The 24,128-nt window shown below is 41.5% G+C and overlaps 1 protein-coding gene across 1 annotated transcript in view; it reads left to right on the forward strand.

Moving 5' to 3' along the window:
- LOC135090776 (glutamate receptor ionotropic, delta-2-like) overlaps positions 1-24,128 on the forward strand; it is a 170,689-nt gene that overhangs the window by 19,652 nt on the left and 126,909 nt on the right. The window contains exon 2 of the mRNA XM_063987847.1: positions 22,033-22,101. Coding sequence (XP_063843917.1) covers positions 22,047-22,101 — 55 coding nt within the window. The 5' untranslated portion in view covers positions 22,033-22,046. The remainder of the gene's footprint in view (positions 1-22,032; positions 22,102-24,128) is intronic.

The raw sequence follows: 24,128 nt of genomic DNA on the forward strand, positions 1-24,128 counted from the left end.
ATACCAAGCCTAAGAAACAAGTCGTACGAAAAACGTCTTAAAGAATTAAATCTTTCCCCATTAACACAAAGAAGACTAAGAGGCGACTTAATACAGATGTTTAAAATCATGAAAGGCATTGATAACATGAACTGCAGTAAATATTTCACGATAGACTTCAAATTACACGCGTGGAAACGGTTGCAAAATTGTTGGTAAATCCTTCAACTCTCACGAATAAAAAAAAAAAAAAAAATTATATATATATATATATATATATATATATATATATATATATATATATATATATATATATATATATATATATATATATATATATATATATATATATATATATATATATATATATATATATATATATATATATATATTTTTTTTTTTTTTTTTTTTTTTTCATCGAGTTGTAAATCTATGGAATAGGCTTTAATGGTACGTGATAGACTGCAACACCGTTGATACTTTTAAACGCCGTCTTGATAGATATCTTGCCTGCAATCCGCGGCTAACAGCGTTTGTTTGCTAGTGATTAACTTCCTTGCCCTCAGGAAATGTGGGCACCTCATTTCATCTGTTTCCTTTCTTTTCTATACAATTTCCTTCGTTTTTTTCCCCTCTACGGCTTATGCCGGAGGGAGTGGAGGGTGGGGAGAAAGCCTTCTGCTTTTCTGTTTTTTCTTCTATCACCTTAGTAGTCTTAGGTCGGGTCACCTCATGAGGACCGCAAGGTCTGTTTTGGACTGTTTTTCTATGTAACTCTATGTAACCCCTATTCCGTCCACCTCTCTAATGCAAGAGTTAACCAGTATTCTCAATCATTCATCCCTTTCTCTGGTACATTTTGGAACTCTGGAAACTCTGTAAACTCTGGAACTCTGGAGGTTTCAAGACACTTATCCTTCAATTTTTGACTACCGCTTTGGACCCTTTTCTGAGACTGGCATCTCAGTAGGCTTTTTTTTTTTATTGAATTTTTGTTGCTCTTGGCCAGTGTTCCTTCTACATAAAAAAAAAAAAATGCTTTTAATAATCATTGCACATATATTATAATTATCACAAGCTTCTTTCAAAATGGATTTTGAAATAGCAAAGTTTCGGAATCGCTGCGAAATCGGAAAAAAAATTAAATATATGCTGATAGTGTCAACTGCCGTTCGTAATCCTTACTGCTAAGACGCCTGTACGTACTATGAGTAGGGCGCTGCATTTTTGTTCTTCACCACCTGGCTAAGATTTCATTGGCATCGATTAAATTCACTTGTTTTGCGTAGCTTTCACCCATCCCATCTCTTCTGACAACTTAACATTTTTTTTCATTAATTAACCCCCGAACTAGAGCATATTCTCACGCATTTACCCTTTGCTGAAATCTGCATACTTTAGGATTTCAATGTTCCTTGATCAAATTTTATTTCACCATCCTGTCTTCTCGTTCCAGCAATGCCTCTGGACTAACCAAAGTGGATGTGCTTCTGGCACTACAAGTCTGTTAATAAGAGAATCTAAGATAGTATTATTCAAATTTTCCCTAGAATAACTCTTGCTTCTATGTCAAAGACGCATCCTTTACTTAGAGTTTATAGCACAAGTTATTGTCTCTGGTACAGAAACAAAAAAAGAGAAAAAAAAAACGTAGAAAATAAAACTTTATGGAAGCTATTGTTGAAAGCAATGAAATGTTTAGAATAGTCCGAGTATGTTCATTGGAAAGAAAATATTTAGATATTAATGAAGAGGAAGGGATAGTTGTGTGGAAAATGGTGAAAAAAAAAAATGGAGTAACTGAACATCAAAATGTTCAAATTAATATGAAGACGTTTGAAGGATTGGATTGGTCATTCTCCTTAAGAGCGTGAGCTAGTCACTTAGTATTGGGACGGATGGTACTCAGGTCAAATAGGCCTCAGGTCATATGATCCAAATAGGCTTCAAAACGTTTGGGACTCGAAACATTTGGTACTCCAGTCACTTGGTTCCCAAATATCTCTAGAATCAGACGTCAGACCTACAGGCTTCGTTAATGTAGCATGTTGATCCGCACACACTAATATAATGTTCAGCAAACCACCCACTTACTTATTCCACCACATCCACTCATCCACACAACCATTCAACCGCATCCTAATCCACATACTCCCCCATCCATCCAACCACTGACTTCTATATATACACTGACTTCCATAATATTTATATACCCACCAACCCACCCACTCATCCATCCACCAACCCACCCACACACCTATCCATACGACCATTCATCCACTCATCCATCTATTCACTCACTGACACTCCCCTCCACCCACCCACCTACACACCTACTGACAACCCATTCACTCATTCATCTATCTTTCCACTCACTCACCCTTCCACCCATACCCTACCAGTCCACACACCCTCCATACACAGCCATTGACTTACCCATCCATTTACTCACTCAGTCAAATATCCATCCACACACCAATTCACCCACCCACCCATTAACACAACCAACCAGTCACTCACCCATCTACCTACCCATTCACTCTCCTATCCAATCAACTACCTATCTACCTACTCATCCGTACAATAAATTCATCCATCCACAAATCAATCAATCCACCCGGCTACTTACTCCCGTTCACCCTTCCATACACCCACTTTTTTTTTTTTATGTAGGAAGGACACTGGCCAAGGGCAACAAAAATCTAATAAAAAAAATGCCCACTGAAATGCCAGTCCCATAAAAGGGTCAAAGCAGTGGTCAAAAATTGGTGGATAAGTGTCTTGAAACCTCCCTCTAGAAGGAATTCAAGTCATAGGAAGGTGGAAATACAGAAGCAGGTAGGGAGTTCCAGAGTTTACCAGAGAAAGGGATGAATGATTGAGAGTACTGGTTAACTCTTGCGTTAGAGAGGTGGACAGAATAGGGATGAGAGAAAGAAGAAAGTCTTGTGCAGCGAGGCCGCGGAAGAAGGGGAGGCATGCAGTTAGCAAGATCAGAAGAGCAGTTGGCAAGAAAATAGCGGTAGAAGACAGCTAGATATGCAACATTGCGGCGGTGAGAGAGGGGCTGAAGACAGTCAGTTAGAGGAGAGGAGTTGATGAGACGAAAAGCTTTTGATTCCACCCTGTCTAGAAGAGCAGTATGAGTGGAACCCCCCCAGACATGTGAAGCATACTCCATACATGGACGGATAAGGCCCTTGTACAGAGTTAGCAGCTTGTGGGGGGGGGTGAGAAAAACTGGCGGAGACGTCTCAGAACGCCTAACTTCATAGAAGGTTCATAGTTTTTGTCTTGGTGTGCCGGTGCCCTGCCTAAGCCATGGAAGGAATGGTTGGTAGCAGGAGTGATGCGCGACCTCATTCCCCTGGGGCCCCATTAACAAAGATTCTAAGAGTTCGTCTCAGCCTTCTGCTTAGACTTGTGCTTATCTCCCAAGTGGTCTTAAGGTTGTGCTGAGATGAGCTCTGAAGTCCCAGTATGAAATGGTGAAAGAGCAAAACAGTAAAACCATATATTTCTTAATTTTTGAGTTAATAGTGCAATCTTTTTTATATATTTTTTGGATTAAATAGCAAAAAAATGATAATTTGTCATCGATTTTGTAAGGGTATTAGCGCGTAAGTTTGTGTTTGTTAATAAGAAAATTAGATCCCGAGCAAAGCACGTGCATTTTTATCTCAGTGTTTATTTCCTTGAGCCAGCGTTGTCCCTTTATTTCCATTCAGCAGCGCCTTCTTTCCTGTCCTTTTCTTTAGTATGGAGAAGATGACCCCTAAGGCCGAAAACACCAAGGGAGGAAACCCAGCTGGACCGATGGCAAGACTCTTATCTCGTGTAGTCAGTATATGAGGAAACATGAAGGGTTTCACTCATTCAGTACCACAAAAAAAGCTGCGTTATGCTTTATTACTAAGAAGATAAATGAGACACTTCAACAACAGAACACATGAAGGTCCAAGGTCATCATTGCTGCATTTCCAATTGGCTAAATAACATAGTAATTATTACTTAAATTACTATCGTCAGTGCATAATTACTTAAATTACTATCGTCAGTGCATCACTCCTTCCTGTGGGGGTCTCCAGGGCATCTCCCGCCAAATATGTCACAAATAACACTCCTCCACTTGTATTCTACATATGCCCAACAGTTCAGAGTCACTCAGGTCATCGAAAACATCCTTACGAGGCTGATAATTCTTGAGGTGGCGGTGTCGGGCTCGACGGTCGGCCATCTTTGTTTAGTTAGCTTAGTCTTAGCGTAACTCTTCAAGTTAAGCAGACTCCGGACCTGTCTTAAATTTAAGACCTAGACTAAGCACAACTTGGGAAGTTAGGCACAACTCTAAGCTTGAGAGCTGGTGTGAGTCAAATCTCTATAGTAAGGAATCTTTGTTAATACGGGCCCTGCCTCTTCAGTGAGTAGCAGTGTAGATCTAGCACAGTTCGGTGTCAGGACACGTGTCCTATAATAATAGTGTTCAAGGTCGTGTTAGTCCTCCCCATAGTTTTGGTGGATTTTCCCAGACAGATGGAATGTCTGAGGAAATGGGATTCAAGTTGCAGATGAGGAGACTGGAGATGGAGGAGTCTAGGGAAGCTAAGAGATTGAAGGCTGAGAAGGAGTGAGAGATGAGATGGCTTGAGTTGGAAGATGAAGCCGAGAAAAAGGAAATTGAAATCTGAGGAGGCTAGGGATGCCAGGAGGCTTGAAGTCAAGGAGACGATGAGGCAGAAAAGGAGAAGGAGGAGGCGAGAATGTATGAAAGTGAGAAAGCTGAAAGGAACAGAATACTTGAGATTAATTCACTTCATGGTACGAGTATGAGGAGAGTGGTGAAGGAAGATACTATAAAAAGCCAGATAGTGAGAAATTTGAAGTTGACACCTGAGTTTGATGAAAAGGTGACATAATGGTTCAGGAGATTTGAGAAGTAGGCAGTCGAATTTGACTGGCCTCAAGAGCCTTGGGTTGGTCTTATTACTTATATGTTGAAAAGGCAAGGCACTCAAAGTTTATGACAATGTCAGTGGAGGATTTAGAGGATTATAAGTGGTTTGAGGTTAACATTCTAAAAGCTTATGAACTATGGCCGGAGGCCTACAGGCTGCAATTCAGAGGAGGTAAGAAAAGGCCTAATGATTTATCTCGACTGCTCGCCACCTCGAGGAAACTTTCGAGAAGTGTATTGCTATCGAGCAGGCCACCTAATCTTGTGAGTTAAAGGAACTCATGGTAATGGAACAGTTTGTTAATGTGGCCGAGAAAGAGATTGTGGTACTATTCCGGGAGAAAAGGTTTAAAACCTTAAAGGAAGCCGTCACGTGGGCAGATGACCACATATTAACTCACCGACCAGTATTTCGTTGGTAGAATGGGACGTCTTAGGTAGGCAGGGTCGGTGACAGTTTGTCTGGGGGCGCGGTCTGGCAGGAAGTCCACGTTATAGTAGTGGCGTTGGTAACAAGTCAAGACAGATAAGTCAGGACGGTAATAAGTCTCCATCCAGTCCCCTAAAGAGACAGATTAGGAGCATGTTGCACAGCATTCCCAGGTATAGTATGCAGCCTATGTGCCACTATTGTAAAAATGATGGGCACTTAAAGTTAGTGACTGCCACGGCTTCCAAGTCCTCCCAAAAGCATGTGGCTCTAATTGTATCACACGATCAAGGTGTTGACAGTGAGATTCAGCCAGTGTTTGGTTGTGCGGGGAGAAAAGCAGGAGTAGCTGTCCCCTCGTCTGCTGTTGATACCTTACCGTCCCCCGTGACGTCTGGTTTGGATTGGTGTTGCCCTTTCTTGTGTCGGGATACTGTTGAGATTGCTGGGCTTGAGTGAGTACCCAGTCACTGTTTTGAGAGGCACGGCAGCACAAAAGTCGCTGTGCAAGAATATTGCTGGGAGATGAGTTGCCTCAGACAAGCTTGTGTGGTTCAGAGGAATTAACGCTGTAGAGAGCTTCACCACGAAGATGGAGCTTTTCTGCCCGCTAGTGACCGCGGAGGCGCGGGTAGCATTAGCGAAGACCTGTCAGTGTCGGGTGTCAATTTCCTTTTAGGGAATGACCTGACAGGTGGGACTCCATCCCAGATTTGGAGGCTGCGGAGGATGCTAACTTTGTTAGTGTTGTTACTTTGTCGAACGCAGGGCCACTGCTAGAAGAGTGCAGAGTTAATGTAGATGCCGCAGTGGGTTCAGAGTGCCCAGAGTTCTAACTAACCCGCTGCTGGCGAAGTTTTGGGCGAGTCAAAGTTAGGTATGTCCGTGAGTCATCGTGTTGGGGCTGATTGCGCTAAAGCAAAGCCACCGAGGGAAGCATTTAGCTTTGTTAAGAGGGTGAAGCTGGAGTGTTTTGGGTTAGAACAGATTATTCGTTGGCTTGTCTCAGCCTGCAGAGCCTCTTGGAGATGGAGCTCATGTGGAGTTGTCACCTGGTTTGGAGGCTTTGGGCGCCGATCCCCTGCCTGGTGTGTCTGGTGTGTTAGGTGTCATTTTTGAGGACGTGGAGACTCCTAACTCTGTTGGAGAAGTAGGAATTTCCTCCCCTGTGGAGTGTACCGGAGGCGGGGAACAGGTTGCTCCCCTACTGAGACCAGACACGGTAGGTGTTAGCTCACGTAGAGAGCCATCCCTTTTGATAGCTAATGATGTAGCTACCAGCGTTTCCAAGGAGAGTTCTGCCCTTCAGGGACGTGTTGCACCACCTCTTGCCAAGGCAGGAGTGGGCAGCAAGGAAATAAAGGGTCGGGCGGAGTTAGTAGTAGGCAGTAACAATATCCTGAATGGCCGGCAGAGAGAGGAGTAGAGAGGTTTGAAGCTCCAGTTTGTTGTGTCATCCGCCGTTATGGAGGCACGTGTGCAGGTAACACGTGGAGGCCAAGTGTGTGGCCGATTTCGAGTCGGTTGACTCGAGAGCAGTTGAAGCGGTTTTGGTGGCCGGGCTTGGCCACGTTTGAGTCTTGGTGCATTGATCAAGCAGGCAAGCCTGATTACCTCTTTTCTGGGGCCTCTCCCCCGTGCTATGGCCAATTTTGCTTTCTCCGTTATGGCAATTGTAGGAAATAATACTGTTAGCCCTGATTCCTCCTTCCTGTGGGAGTGGTGATAAAGTTATAGCTGACGTTGGCGTCACGGAGCACCGTCGAGAGGCAGTATTGAGTGAGGCTGCCGTCCATAATGTGTTGCTTGCCGCTTGGAAAGCAGCCACAACGTTGCAAGGGGCTTCGTGTAGCCAAGTTGCTGTTAAGTGTCAGGTGATGGGCCCAAGTAGGATAGCATGTTAAGATGAATGCTCTCCGTCTCGAAGAAGCAAGGAGTCAAGTATGATGTGAAGTGATTACATTTGCAAAGTAATTGCTAGGACCAGTGGTGTTGCCGCAGATGCACGTTGCCCAGGCTCGGGTTGGAACTGGGGATGTTTGTGTATGGATTGCCACATGCGTGAGTTTAGCTCTGGGTGCGGGAATGGGTGTGTTGTGCCGTGGAAAGGAGCAGACGTCAGCTCGTTCTGACGACTCCTGTGTAGTCAAGTGGTCGGCGAGAGGAAAAAAAAAGTGTAATAGTATTCTTCTGCCTGGTAGTGAGAAGCAGGCTTGAACGTGTCACATCCTGGAATTACCTTTTTATTTTATTTAGAACAAGCATGTGCCTCTAGTTTTGCTGTATAAATGGCACTTTTATTTTATTTATCTTATGGATGTAATATGTAAGCTCTGAGGAGCCATGTGCGGTAAGATGGAGTAGAGATAAGGGTAGTGACAGCCCGGTAGAGAAAGTGTGTGTCCTCCAGTGACAAGTAGTGGAGGGGCTCGAGAGTTGGTCCTGCTTTGTAACCCAGAAATGCGCTTCATTCAGCCAGGAAGTGTGTTACCTGGTGGTGCTGTGGTGATGTACCTGGACGATATGGCCCCTGGTGGGTGCAATGAGTGTGGCAAGGATGTAGGGCTGTCGCTGTTAGGTGACTCTTGTGTTTGATTAGTGTGGAGAAAGTACAGACAAAGGAGTAGGCTGTGCAGTAGAGAGAAAAGCTAAGGTCAGAATGGGTGGAGTAGTTGAAGGCAGAGGCAAGAGAAAACGACGGAGAAGGAAGAAATAAGACAGGACTCACAGGAGAAGTTGGAGCAGCCATAACTGCTGGAGGAAAAGTGACATAAATACGACTCCTTTTAGGAGTAAATCCTCACACCAACGATACCGAGGAGATCGTAGGTCCTGTGTGAGAAGCAGAGACGGATCTCGTGGGAGGCGTAGGAAAAGGAGAAAGCGGCACCGATTTTATTCTGAGTTGGGGCCCTGTTTGTTATTGTTGTTTTGATGACTCTGTTCTTTGTTATTGTTCTAGGGATTTCTGTGTTGTTGAAATTCGCGTGTGCCCCTCTGAGTATGATGTAAACTGCTATGACATGTTGAATCTGTTTGTTGTATGTGCAAAAAATTCGTAAGCTTGTGTATGGGAAGGGATGTATTAAGAGCAGCAAGACAGAGCAATGAGAATGATAAAGAAAAGGAAAGAGAAGACCATAATAATTTTCAGAACAGAGTTTAGTTCGAGGGAGAAAGCGGACCCAGTAGGCGTGAAAGCGAGGCGCGGGACAAACCTCACTCCCCCAGTTCTCCATTTCCCCTTTCCTCTTTCCCTTCTAGTCCCCGCCCTGTGTCTGTATCGTGGAGGGTGGGAGGAGCGTGTTTAACCATTCTTCCCACGGTAGCTAGCTTCAGTAGCATCCCAGAGATCGTATAGAAGGCAGAGATGTGGCATAGAGAGAAGCATATCAAGGAGTGAATAGGGATGGCAAATTACTTTACATCTTAGGGTAAGATTACTGTGTGACGCCTTATTACTGTTATTATTATATTATTATTATATTGTGTAATATCTACGCCCTACGGGAGGCCATGATCTGAGTGGTTTGAAAAAGGTGAGGAGCCATATTGTGCTGCTCCGGTGCGTGTTAAACAGTAGTCTCACGCACATTGAGACATCCATTGTTTCTGTACAGAGTACTGATGAGAGCGGGGGCGGTATGCAGAAAACTTCATAAAAGCTCTTCTTCAAGTTACTCAAAACTTTCAAATTCTCCTCATAACTAGGAGCTAGACTTATGAATTATGCAAAGTAACTCATGAGACGACTTTCAGCTGTGAGCTGAGTGATTTATGAGCTACTCATAAGAAGGCGCTATGTGGAGTATCTTCCGCTACTAATACCGCTAATGTTTTGTTAAAAACATTCCTATCACGATAATAAGGATATTATGGTATGTTGTTATCACTTTAAAGTGAAATGTAGAAATATTGTTAATGTGATAATTGCAGAAATGAGAATCTATCAATGCATTATATCTCGAAAAGAATGTGTGGATTTACTCTGGCGGCAGATCCTGCCACCTCAACTCAGAACATGACAGGTCACAAGGAGAAGATTACTGAGTAACGACAAGCAGTACCAATAAACCTTGCTAGCATGGAGCCAGCCCTGCAGTTATGCAACTGCTTAATAGTATTTACTTAAACATTATTCTGATAGCAGCACCATATTTTCAGGGTACAAGTTTAAATATGCGGTCCTGCCCAATCGCTCAGCCCAGCGAATCCCTGCTCTTTTTCGCTCTGACCTATTTCACTAACTAAATCAAACCAATCTAGAATAAGTCAAACATGTCCACACCTAATCTAACTCTATTCTTTAGACATAAGATAGTTTCGTTAATAAATGTTTGGTTAGGTTTAGTTGGGTGAGGCCTTGGGCTGCGCTGCTCCCAGTGTGGCTTCAATAGGCTACTTAGCACTTGGAAACCCTGGATGAACAGTTCGCCAGACATAAAATTCAAATGAATTACCTTCATTCCTTTGTAACGGCCATTAAATTCTTACAAAACTTTGAATTAAACTTTTCAAGTAAAATCTAACCAAATCTAACCGAAATGACTCGGTGGTGTGGTACCGCGAATTGTTGCTCCATCATTATCACTTGAAAGTAGCTTATAAACTTCTTAGGAATTCTGTCAATAACTTGTAACATATTGACCAGCTAGGTGTACTCATAATCCGATGCGAACTTTTCTGCATTACTCATACTCTTAAAAGTTTATGAGCTCCATCCAGCCCATAACAGTTTTATGACCTTTTCTACATACCTCTCCAAGCTCATGTCCTCTCCCCCATCCTGCCTATGGACAGTGTCCTGCTGTGACCAGAATGGGTAACATCTTTGGAGGTGGGTTTATTATATATATATATATATATATATATATATATATATATATATATATATATATATATATATATATATATATATATATATATATGTATATATATATTTTTTATTTATTTATTTATTTATTTATTTATTTTATTTTTTTTATGTAGGAGGGACACTGGCCAAGGGCAACAAAAATTCAATAAAAAAATGCCCACTGAAATGCCAGTCCCATAAAAAGGTCAAAGCAGTAGTCAAAAGCTGATGGATAAGTGTCTTGAAACCTCTCTCTTGAAAGAATTCAAGTCAAAGGTAGGTGGAAATAAAGAAGCAGGCAGGGAGTTCCAGAGTTTACCAGAGAAAGGGATGAATGATTGAGAATACTGGTTAACTCTTGCGTTAGAGAGGTGGACAGAATAGGGGTGAGAGAAAGAAGAAGTCTTGTGGAGTGAGGCCGCTGGAGGAGAGGAAGCATGCAGTTAGCAAGATCAGAAGAGCAGTTAGCATGAAAATAGCGGTAGAAGACAGCTAGAGATGCAACATTGCGGCGATGAGAGAGAGGTTGAAGACAGTCAGTTAGAGGAGAGGAGTTGATGAGACGGAAAGCTTTTGATTCCACCTTGTCTAGAAGAGGAGTATAAGTGGAACCCCCCCTAGACATGTGAAGCATGCTCCATACATGGACGGAAAAGGCCCTTGTACAGAGTTAGCAGCTGGGGGGTGAAAAAAAAACTGGCGGAGACGTCTCAGAACACCTAACTTCATAGAAGCTGTTTTAGCTAGAGATTTTTTTTTTTTTTTATGTAAGAAGGACACTGGCCAAGGGCAACAAAAATCTAAAAAAATCCCCACTGAAATGCCAGTCCCATAAAAGGGTTAAAGCAGTGGTCAAAAATTGGTGGATAAGTGTCTTGAAACCTCCCTCTTGAAGGAATTCAAGTCATAGGAAGGTGGAAATACAGAAGCAGGCAGGGAATTCCAGAGTTTACCAAAAAGAAAGGGATGAATGATTGAGAGTACTGGTTAACTCTTGTTAGAGAGGTGGACAGAATAGGGGTGAGAGAAAGAAGAAAGTCTTGTGCAACGAGGCTGCGGAAGGAGGGGAGGCATGCAGTTAGCAAGATCAGAAGAGCAGTTAGCATGAAAATAGCGGTAGAAGACAGCTAGATATGCAACGTTGCGGTGGTGAGAGAGAGGCTGAAGACAGTCAGTTAGAGGAGAGGAGTTGATGAAACGAAAAACTTTTGATTCCACCCTGTCTAGAAGACCAGTATGAGTGGAACCCCCCCCAGACATGCGAAGCATACTCCATACATGGACGGAAAAAGGTCCTTGTACACAGTTAGCAGCTGGGGGGGTGAGAAAAACTGGCGGAGACGTCTCAGAACACCTAACTTCATAGAAGCTGTTTTAGCTAGAGATGAGATGTGAAGTTTCCAGTTCAGATTATAAGTAAAGGACAGACCGAGGATGTTCAGTGTAGAAGAGGGGGACAGTTGAGTGTCATTGAAGAAGAGGGGATAGTTGTATGGAAGATTGTGTCGAGTTGATAGATGGAGAAATTGAGTTTTTGAGGCATTGAATAATACCAAGTTTGCTCTGCCCCAATCAGAAATTTTAGAAAGATCAGAAGTCAGGCGTTCTGTGGCTTCCCTGCGTGATATGTTTACCTCTTGAAGGGTTGGACGTCTATGAAAAGACGTGGAAAAGTGCAGGGTGGTAAGATCAGCGGAGGAGTGGATAGGACAAGAAGTTTCGTTTAGAAGGTCATTAATGAATAAAAAGAAGAGAGTGGGTGACAGGACAGAACCCTGAGGAACACCACTGTTAATAGATTTAGGAGAAGAACAGCAACCGTCTACCACAACAGCAATAGAACGGTCGGAAAGGAAACTTGTGATGTAGTTACAGAGAGGAGGATAGAAGCTGTAGGAGGGTAGTTTGGAAATCAAAGCTTTGTGCCAGACTCTATCAAAAGCTTTTGATATGTCCAAGGAAACAGCAAAGTTTCACCAAAATCTCTAAAAGAGGATGACGAAGACTCAGCAAGGAAAGCCAGAAGATCACCAGTAGAGTGGCCTTAACGGAACCCATACTGGCGATCAGATAGAAGGTTGTGAAGTGATAGACGTTTAAGAATCTTCCTATTGAGGATAGTTTCAAAAACTTTAGATAGGCAGGAAATTAAAGCAATAGGACGGTAGTTTGAGGGATTAGAACGGTCACCCTTTTAAGGAACAGGCTGAATGTAAGCAAACTTCCAGGAAGAAGGAAAGGTATATGTTGACAGACAGAGATGAAAGAGTTTGACTAGGCAAGGTGCAAGGACGGAGGCACAGTTTTGGAGAACAATAGGAAGGACCCCATCAGGTCCATAAGCCTTCCGAGGATTTACGCCAGTAAGGGCATGGAAAACATCATTGCGAAGAATTTTAATAGATAGCATGAAGTAGTCAGAGGGTGGAGGAGAGGGAGGAACAAGCCCAGAATCGTCCAAGGTAGAGTTTTTAGCAAAGGTTTAAGCGAATAGTTCAGCTTTAGAAATAGATGTGATAGCAGTGGTACCATCTGGTTGAAATAAAGGAGGGAAAGAAGTAGAAGCAAAGTTATTGGAGATATTTTTGGCTAGATGCCAGAAGTCACGAGGGGAGTTAGATCTTGAAAGGTTTTGACACTTTCTGTTAATGAAGGAGTTTTTGGCTAGTTGAAGAACAGACTTATCATGGTTCCAGGCAGAAATATAAAGCGCATGAGATTCTGGTGATGGAAGGATACCTTTTGTGGGCCACCTTTCTATCATGTATAGCACGAGAACAAGCTGTGTTAAACCAAGGTTTGGAAGGTTTAGGTCGAGAAAAAGAGTGAGGAATGTACGCCTCCATATCAGACACTATCACCTGTGTTATGCGTTCAGCACACAAAGACGGGTCTCTGACACGGAAGTAGTAGTCATTCCAAGGAAAATCTGCAAAATACCTCTTCAGGTCTCCCCAACTAGCAGAGGCAAAACGTCAGAGGCACCTTCGCTTAGGGGGATCCTGAGGAGGAATTGGAGCGATAGGACAAGATATAGATATGAGATTGTGATCGGAGAAGCCCAATGGAGAAGAAAGGGTGACAGCATAAGCAGAAGGATTAGAGGTCAGGAAAAGGTCAAGAATGTTGGACGTATCTGGAAGATGGTCAGGGATACGAGTAGGGTGTTGCACCAATTGCTCTAGATCGTGGAGGATAGCAAAGTTGAAGGCTAGTTCACCACGATGGTCAGTGAAGGGAGAGGAAAGCCAAAGCTGGTGGTGAACATTGAAGTCTTCAAGAATAGAGAACTCAGCAAAAGGGAAGAGGGTCATAATGGGCTCCACTTTGGAAGTTAAGTAGTCAAAGATTTTCATATAGTCAGAGGAGTTAGGTGAGAGGTATACAGCACAGATAAATTTAGTTTGAAAGTGACTCTGTAGTCGTTGCCAGATGGTGGAAAACTCGGAAGATTCAAGAGCGTGGGCACGAGAGTAGGTTAAGTCATTGCGCACATAAACGCAACATCCAGCTTTGGATCGAAAATGAGGATAGAGAAAGTAGGAGGGAACAGAAAAGAGGCTACTGTCAGTTGCCTCAGACATCTGAGTTTCAGTGACGAAAAGAAGATGAGGTTTAGAAGAGGAAAGGTGGTGTTCTACAGATTGAAAATTAGATCTTAGACCGCGAAAATTGCATAAGTTAATGAAGAAAAAGTTGAGGGGGGGTGTCAAGACACTTAGGGTCGTCGGCAGAAAGGCAGTCTGACCTGGGAACATTTATGGTCCCCTCCCCAGATGGGAACTCCGAGGCTGGTGAAGGAATCGCCATGATAATTTTGAAATTTTTGAGTGAAGGGTGTCTGTGTTATTAGGGGCTTGTGGTTTTGTGTGGAGAAAGAGAATTGTCTTTAAAGGGGAGGCTGTGACTGCCCCTTTGTGTTGTGAGACACAAAGGGAAACGTTCAGTGAAGTCATAGCTGGTTTTAATGATAAGTTCACAGCACACCCTGAACAGTGCTTTAGACCTCACTGGGAGTAATTATCGTCTCGGCAGGTGCCTCCTCCAAATTATATATATATATATATATATATATATATATATATATATATATATATATATATATATATATATATATATATATATATATATATATATATATATATATATATATATATATATATATATATATATATATATATATATATATATATATATATATATATATATATATATATATATATATATATATATATATATATATATATATATATATATATATATATATTACAGTAAGATTGTGAAACTAGTGATTTCGTAAAATCCCTAGAGCTCGAGAAATTAATATTTCACTTAGGGACTTCATGAAATTACTAAAATATTTTGGGATTTCATGCATTTACTGGTTTCACTGTAAACCCTCATCACTTCAAAGCATCGTCATGAGTAAACAAAATGTACAGCCATGGCTGATAGTTCTTGAGCAGGTGGTGGTGAATAATATTGATCTAAAGGCAGGTGAAGTTGCAGACAATGTTGCTGTTCCAATTCCTATGGTTGACAGAGGGAGATGTGACCCAAGAAACATTGTTGGAGTTATTGTTGAGAGAGATGAAAATGACTTGTACAGAATTGCAGTGGAAGCTGGGATATTGAGCACAAAGTATTCCTGGAATCAGTTTGACATCTGTCCTCAGAGACTTTTAAATGAAACTGATGTCAACACAAACTGTACCATTACACTCCGTGAAGCCCTCAGGTCTACAGCTTCTGGTGGGCAAGGGTTCTCCCACTGTGACTGTAGCAAACAGTGTCAGACAAACAGATGCAAGTGTTTTAAAGCAAAGAAACTTTGTAATAGCAGGTGTCACAGCAGTCTGATTTGTAAAAATAAGCATTAGCTTTAATGTGCTAGCTATGCAAATTTATGTATGTTTGTATGTATGTATGTTTACAAAATTCCTGTTATACTAATACATTGTACTTGATTTTATAAGAAATTGATGAATAAAATTTCAAAATAAATCTTCTGTTGTTCTATGTATTTACTATCATCAGGGATTTCATGAAATAACTGGAGTATCCTTTAAGAAAATACACTTTATCCCTAGATATTCTAATAATTTCATGAAGTCACTAGGTGAAAACAGTAATTTCACGAATTCCCTGAAAGTTTTAGGGATTTCACGAAATCCCTAGTTTCACAATCTTACTGTAACACACACACACACACACACACACACACACACACACACACACCACACACACACACACACACACATATATATATATATATATATATATATATATATATATATATATATATATATATATATATATATATATATATATATATATATTTTTTTTTTTTTTTTTTTTTTTTTTTTTGTAAGAAGGATACCGGCCAAGGGCAACAAAAATCAATAAAAAAATGCCCACTGAAACGCCAGTCCCGTAAAAGGGTCAAGGCAGTGGTCAAAAATTGGTGGATAAGTGTCTTGAAACCTCCCTCTTGAAGGAATTCAAGTCATAGGAAGGTGGAAATACAGAAGCAGGCAGGGAGTTCCAGAGTTTACCAGAGAAAGGGATGAATGATTGAGAATACTGGTTAACTCTTGCGTTAGAGAGGTGGACAGAATAGGGGTGAGAGAAAGAAGAAAGTCTTGTGCAGCGAGGCCGCGGAAGGAGGGGAGGCATGCAGTTAGCAAGATCAGAAGAGCAGTTAGCATGAAAATAGCGGTAGAAGACAGCTAGATATGCAACATTGCGGCGGTGAGAAAGAGGCTGAAGACAGTCAGTTAGAGGAGAGGAGTTGATGAGACGAAAAGCTTTTGATTCCACCCTGTCTAGAAGAGCAGTATGAGTGGAAACCCCCCAGACATGTGAAGCATACCCCATACATGGACGGATAAGGCCCTTGTACAGAGTTAGTAGCTGGGGGGGGATGAGAAAAACTGGCGGAGACGTCCCAGAACACCTAACTTCATAGAAGCTGTTTTAGCTAGAGATGAGATGTGAAGTTTCCAGTTCAGATTATAAGTAAAGGACAGACCGAGGATGTTCAGTGTAGAAGAGGGGGACAGTTGAGTGTCATTAAAGAAGAGGGGATAGTTGTCTGGAAGGTTGTGTCGAGTTGATAGATGGAGGAATTGAGTTTTTGAGGCATTGAACAATACCAAGTTTGCTCTGCCCCAATCAGAAATTTTAGAAAGATCAGAAGTCAGGCGTTCTGTGGCTTCCCTGCGTGCTATGTTTACCTCCTGAAGGGTTGGACGTCTATGAAAAGACGTGGAAAAGTGCAGGGTGGTATCATCAGCGTAGGAGTGGATAGGACAAGAAGTTTGGTTTAGAAGATCATTAATGAATAATAAGAAGAGAGTTGGTGACAGGACAGAACCTTGAAGAACACCACTGTTAATAGGTTTAGGAGAAGAACAGTGACCGTCTACCACAGCAGCAATAGAACGGTCAGAAAGGAAACTTGAGATGAAGTTACAGAGAGAAGGATAGAAACTGTAGGAGGGTAGTTTGGAAATCAAAGCTTTGTGCCAGACTCTATCAAAAGCTTTTGATATGTCCAAGGCAACAGCAAAAGTTTCACCAAAATCTCTAAAAGAGGATGACCAAGACTCAGTAAGGAAAGCCAGAAGATCACCAGTAGAGCGGCCTTGACGGAACCCAGACTGGCGATCAGATAGAAGGTTGTGAAGTGATAGATGTTTAAGAATCTTCCTGTTGAGGATAGACTCAAGAACTTTAGATAGGCAGGAAATTAAAGCAATAGGACGGTAGTTTGAGGGATTAGAATGGTCACCCTTTTTAGGAACAGGTTGAATGTGGGCAAACTTCCAGCAAGAAGGAAAGGTACATGTTGACAAACAGAGCTGAAAGAGTTTGACTAGGCAAGGTGCAAGCACGGAGGCACAGTTTCGGAGAACAATAGGAGGGACCCCATCAGGTCCATAAGCCTTGCGAGGGTTTAGGCCAGCGAGGGCATGGAAAACATCATTGCGAAGAAATTTAATACGTGGCATGAAGTAGTCAGAGGATGGAGGAGAGGGAGGAACAAGCCCAGAATCGTCCAAGGTAGAGTTTTTAGCAAAGGCTTGAGCAAACAGTTCAGCTTTAGAAATAGATGTGATAGCAGTGGTGCCATCTGGTTGAAGTAGAGGAGGGAAAGAAGAAGAAGCAAAGTTATTGGAGATATTTTTGGCTAGATGCCAGAAATCACGAGGGGAGTTAAATTTTGAACGGTTTTGACATTTTCTGTTAATGAAGGAGTTTTTGGCTAGTTGGAGAACAGACTTGGCATGGTTCCGGGCAGAAATATAAAGTGCATGAGATTCTGGTGATAGAAGGCTTAAGTACCTTTTGTGGGCCACCTCTCTATCATGTATATCACGAGAACAAGCTGTGTTAAACCAAGGTTTAGAAGGTTTAGGACGAGAAAAAGAGTGAGGAATGTACGCCTCCATGCCAGACACTATCACCTCTGTTATGCGATCAGCACACAAAGACGGGTCTCTGACACGGAAGCAGTAGTCATTCCAAGGAAAATCAGCAAAATACCTCCTCAGGTCCCCCCAACTGGCAGAGGCAAAACGCCAGAGGCACCTTCGCTCAGGGGGATCCTGAGGAGGGATTGGAGTGATAGGACAAGATAAAGATATGAGATTGTGGTCGGAGGAGCCCAACGGAGAAGAAAGGGTGACAGCATAAGCAGAAGGATTAGAGGTCAGGAAAAGGTCAAGAATGTTGGGCGTATCTCCAAGACGGTCAGGAATGCGAGTAGGGTGTTGCACCAATTGCTCTAGGTCATGGAGGATAGTAAAGTTGTAGGCTAGTTGACCAGGATGGTCAGTGAAGGGAGAGGAAAGCCAAAGCTGGTGGTGAACATTGAAATCTCCAAGAATATAGATCTCTGCAAAAGGGAAGAGGGTCAGAATGTGCTCCACCTTGGAAGTTATGTAGTCAAAGAATTTCTTATAGTCAGAGGAGTTAGGAGAGAGGTATACAGCACAGATAAATTTAGTATGAGAGTGACTCTGTAGTCGTAGCCAGATGGTGGAAAACTCGGAAGATTCAAGAGCGTGGGCACGAGAGCAGGTTAAGTCATTGCGCACATAAACGCAGCATCCAGCTTTGGATTGAAAATGAGGATAGAGAAAGTAGGAGAAAACAAAAAAGGGGCTACTATCAGTTGCCTCAGACACCTGAGTTTCAGTGAGGAAAAGAAGATGAGGTTTAGAAGAGTAGAGGTGGTGTTCTACAGATTGAAAATTAGATCTTAGACCGCGAATGTTGCAGAAGTTAATGAAGAAAAAGTTGAGGGGGGTGTCAAGACACTTAGGGTCGTCGACAGAAAGGCAGTCCGACCTGGGGACATTTATGGTCCCCTCCCCAGATGGGGAGTCCGAGGCTGGTGTAGGAGTCGCCATGATGATTTTTAAATTTTTGAGTGAAGGGTGTGTGTGTTATTAGGTGCTTGTAGGTTTGTGTGGAGGAAGAGAGTTGTCTTTAGAGGGCAGGCTGTGACTGCCCCCTTGTGTTGTGAGACACAAAGGGAAACGTTCAGTGAGGTCACAGCTGGGTTTAATGATAAATTCACAGCACCCCCTGAACAGTGCTTTAGACCTCACTGGGAGTAATTATCGTTTCGGCAGGTGTGCCGAAATATATATATATATATATATATATATATATATATATATATATATATATATATATATATATATATATATATATAAAATGTTTAAGGTATTACAGTGGAACTGTAGAAGTATTCGGAATGAAGATACATATTTGTTATTTTTAGTGAACATACACAGTCTGTCCGTTAATTGTCTACATGAGACAAGACTGCAGGATTAGCCTGATCTTGCAGTGATAAAAACATTACCATCCATATAGAAAATATGAGGGACACGGTGTTGCCATATACACACACAAAACACTGAGAGACAGAAGTGACGTTGAATACATCTCTAGAAGCTGTCGCGTACAGGATGAGATTCAGCGATCTATCTATTTGTTCCCTTTACTTACCTCCCAGTGGCCACATTGTTGATAACATTACATCACTGATTAGCCAGCTTGCAGGAAACAGGCTAGTTCTGGACGACTTCAACGCCCATCATCAACAATGGGGAAGTGAGAGGTCAATATACGTGGAGAGCAGATAGTTAACGTACTATTACAAACAAACCTCTGTCTTCTGAACGATGAAAGTGCGACTCGTGTAGATGATCGGAATATTAACGTGTCTGCTATCGATCTGTCCTTGATCTCGCCAAATATACTCCCTGACTTCTCCTGGGAAGTTATCCACTACCCCCATGGAAGCGACCACCTGCCCATCTGCATCTCCTATGCACGCCACCTCCCGCCTTCCCAAGTTTAATTTCAAAAGAGCAGACTGGACAGCTATCCTTGGGGTTGCCGACGTGGATATATCTGGTCAAAATTCCAAGTTGTTACTTCAGAAAATATTGGTAGTGAACCATGTTTGGCCTATAGACTTCATTGTCTAATTGCACATGTCTAATTTAATACCTCTTAGGATAAGCCGGCCTCTTCACTGTTGGCTGTTAAAAGAAAAACATGGCACGAATGATAAATTCTTTTCTTTAATAAAGGTTGAAATGGTTTCTTGAAACAAAAGAATTTTGTTGTTTCATTATTATTTAAGTCTTTCTCACGTCTATTTGATCCAGATGGTTTTTAGTACTATTCTCTTTATCTCTAGAGCTGAGCTCTTCCTCTCCGACCTTTGCTGAGAACTCCATTCTGTGATTGGTTGTCCTTCGCCTCCCCCTCTAGCATCTGTATAATCAGAAGATAAGGTGAAGTAAGAACAAGTGTAGACTCAACGTCTGTTATAGAAATGCTTTGTAATGATACTATCCACGGCCTCTGTTTTGGAAGGCTTAGATCCCCTATGGAGTTCCTCCGATCGTTCTCGACAACTGTGCTCGTACATGCTTTACTGCACGATTCTTGCTTGGTGATACTTTTCTGTCTCAATCTATTTCTATTCATCTTTCCTTCTTGCTGAAACTTTGTCTACATTTGGCTTTTTATTAAGAAAGGAGGCTGCTTCAGCTCCTTAAATTACCAACCTATGGCTTTGATTTTCTGTCTTTTCAAAACGTTTGAGTAAATTCTTAATAGGAAGATTCTAAAGCAGTGGTTCCCAACATTTTTTCTGTCTCTTTCCTCTTCAACCAGTTCCCCTGTTTAGATTTTCTCCTTCATAGAATGATTAAGGTAATCGCAACATAAATTTTGATTCTTATCTGTATATGGTACTTGAAGAAAAGTCAACTGTCATATTATGCAAGATAATTAATAATTTTTATTTCCCTCACTGGATTTTCCCCCCCTGGAAACCCATTTTTTTTTCTTCAGGGGAAAGTTCCACTTAAGATGGGAAATACTGTTCTAAAGCGTTTATCTGCTCTCATCCTTCTTTCTGGCCGTCAGTAAGGATTCCGTAAAGGATGTTCTTAGTTCTTTACAATATACAAGAGTCTCCACGCATGGAGCACTGCTCCTATGGTAAGGGTTAACTCATATAACCCTCCTGAGCAGGTTGAAGTCAAAATTTTTTTTTATCTCATTGATTTTTTTTCTTTCATTCACTGCCACAATTCACATCTCTTATTATCTTCCATATTTATTTTTCTTGTGAACTATCCAAGTGTATGCATACTTCACGATCGTAGCCTCGCTGCACATTTTCATCCTTATTTTGCCCATCCTCCTAACGCGAGAGTTAGACTATTATCTTCATCTTTTCTTATTTTTACTCGTAGACTCTAGAACTCTCTTCCTGTTTCTATTTTCCCTCCTGCCTACGATTTAAAGAAAAGTGAGTGTCAAAACATCACAAAAACTCTTTCCTCTTGCTTCCTGTGTCGTTTTGAGAATGGCATTATTAGCGGGCTTCTTTTATGATTTTTTCTTCCATAGAGCGGTCTTCCTGACACAAAGTCATCCAATAATTCATCCTTCTCACAACATATTTTCTTTTCAATTGGCCATTACTCTACTAAACGGAACACATGATTAAAATAATCAACCAGTTTGTTAATTTGATAAAAAAAAAAAAAATAAATAAATAAATAATAATTCCAAGACTTCATGAATCCACCTGCAATCATCAGATCGAGACCTTTCTTTTTCCGCTTACATACAGCCCAAATACGCGTATACTCGTACATAATACATATATATATTGCCTTTCATGTAAACAGATTTAATGGATCGCCTGCGGTGGATACAAACCTTTCCTAGAAGAAATAATATTCTCGCAAAATAAAGAAGAGTGATTTTTTTTTTCTCTCATTTTAGTTGCACTACAACTTTCTAAATTTCACATTTCTCATTAATGGTGTCAGTGTTTACGACGAACATTTACATTTTTACACGTGCATTGAAAATACGTAAAATATTTAGAAATAACAGTAACTTTCTTACTTGAACGAATAAAAATATATCACGCAATGTTTCCTCACCATCCCTTACCCCTTACCCACCCCCCCAACAACATAAAAAAAAAAAAAAAATGGAGGTGGAAGAAGACAAATGTGAGGTGATTTTGAGAGTATTCTCTATTAGTTTGGCTCCTGTTTACTGATGGAAAATTATACAAGTAATAATGAACCTGGTCGAAAATAGCTTATCCCATGACATTCGTGAATCATTTAATCTCCGCTCTCCATCTTGCCCAAAATATTCCAACATTAGTATAAAATTTATCGTTTCGGTGAGATCTTAAAGTGTTGCACTCACTATACATATTGTTATCACTAAAATTATATCATATATTTGCAGAGTCTGACACTGAAATGAACATCACGGAGAAAGATTACCTACTTCATATAATGTTCTTGGCGTTGTTTGGTAAGTACGAGTACGAGTACATAATTATAAAGGAATGTGCTTGTGTGTGTGTGTGTGTGTGTGTGTTAAGGAATTGTAATTGCAATGATGCATTTCATGATCTAGCTATCTTTAACTGTTTTTATATTCATGGTTACTATTTTACTTGAGCCTTCCATCACCAGAATTTCATGCACTTTCTGCTCGGAACCATGCCAAGTCTGTTCTCCAACTAGCCAAAAACTCCTTAATAGAAAGTGTCAAAATCTTTCAAGATCTAACTCCCCTCGTGACTTCTGGGATCTAGTCAAAAATATCTCCAATAACTTTGCTTCTTCTTCTTTCCCTCTTTTATTTCAACCAAATGGCACCACTGCTATCACATCTATCTCTAAAGCTGAATTCTTCGCTCAGACCTTTGCTTAAAACTCTACCTTGTACGAATCAGGGTTTGTTCCTCTCTCTCCTCAACCCTCTGACTACTATTGAAATTCTTCACAATGATGTTTTCCATGCCCTCGCTGGCCTCGGAAGGGTTATGGACCTGATGGGGTCCCTCCTATTGTTCTCCGAAACTGCGCCACCTTGCTTGCACCTTGCCTAGTCAAACTCTTTCAACTTTCCTTCTTGTTGGAAGTCTGCCTACATTCAGCTTATTCCTAAAAAGGGTGACCGTTCTAATCCCTTAAACTACCGTCCTATTGCTTTAATTTCCTTTCTATCAAAAGTTTTTGAATCTATCCTCAACAGGAAAAATTTTAAACATCTATCACTTCACAACCTTCTATCTGATCGCCATTATGGGTTCGGTCAAGGCCGTTCTACTGGTGATCTTCTGGCTTTCCTTACTGAATCTTGGTCATCCTCTTTTAGAGATTTTGGTGAAACTTTTGTTGTTGCCTTAGACATATCAAAAGCTTTTGGTAGAGTCTGGCACAAAGCTTTGATTTCCAAACTACTCTCCTACGGCTTCTATCCTTCTCTCTGTAACGTCATCTCAAGTTCCCTTTCTGACCGTTCTATTGCTGCTGTGGTAGACGGTCAATGTTTTCATAAATCTATTAACAGTGGTGTTCCTCAGGGTTCTGTCCTATCTCCCACTCTCTTCCTATTACTTATCAATGACCTTTTACACCAAACTTCTTGCCCTATTCACTCCTACGCTGATGATACCACCTTGCACTTTTCCACGTTTTTTGACAGACGTCCAACACTCCAGGAAGTAAACAGTTCATGCAGGGAAGCCACAGAACGCCTGACTTCTGATCTCTCTGAAATTTATCAGTGGGACAGAGCAAACTTAGTATTGCTCAGTGCCTCAAAAACTCAATTCCTCCGTCTATCAGCTCGACACAACCTTCCAGCAATCCTCTCTTCTTCAATGACACTCAACTGGCCCCTCTTCTACATTGAACATTCTCGGTCTGTCCTTCTCTTATAATCTACACTGGAGATTTCACATCTCATCTCTGGCTAAAACAGCTTCTATGAAGTTAAGCGTTCTGAGACGTCTCCGCCAGTTTTTCTCATCCCACCAAGCTGCTACCTCTGTACAAGGGCCTTATTTGTCCATGTATGAAGTATGCTTCACATGTCTGGAGGGGTTCCACTCATACCACTCTTTTAGACAGGGTGGAATCACAATCTTTAGTCTCTTTCTCGTCGCCGGAATGTTGCATCCCTTGCTATCTTCTACCGCTATTTTCATGCTAACTGCTCTTCTGATCTTGCTAACTGCATGCCTCCCCTCCTCCCGTAGCCTCGCTGCACAAGTCTTTCTTCTTTTTCTCACCCCTATTCTGTCCACCTCTGTAATGCAAGAGTTAACCAGTATTCCGAATCATTCATCCCCTTTTGTGGTAAACTCTGGAACTCCTTTCCTGCTTCTGTATTTCCACCTTCTTATGACTTGAACTCCCTCAAGACGGAGGTTTCAAGACACTTATCCTTCAGTTTTTTTTTTTTTTTTTTTAGATTTTTGTTGCCCTTGGCCGGTTTTCTTCCTACATAAAAAAAAAAAGTTAACTGCAGGGTACTCTATGCCGCAG

Source organism: Scylla paramamosain, chromosome 36, assembly GCF_035594125.1.
Source record: "Scylla paramamosain isolate STU-SP2022 chromosome 36, ASM3559412v1, whole genome shotgun sequence".
NCBI lineage: Eukaryota > Metazoa > Arthropoda > Malacostraca > Decapoda > Portunidae > Scylla > Scylla paramamosain.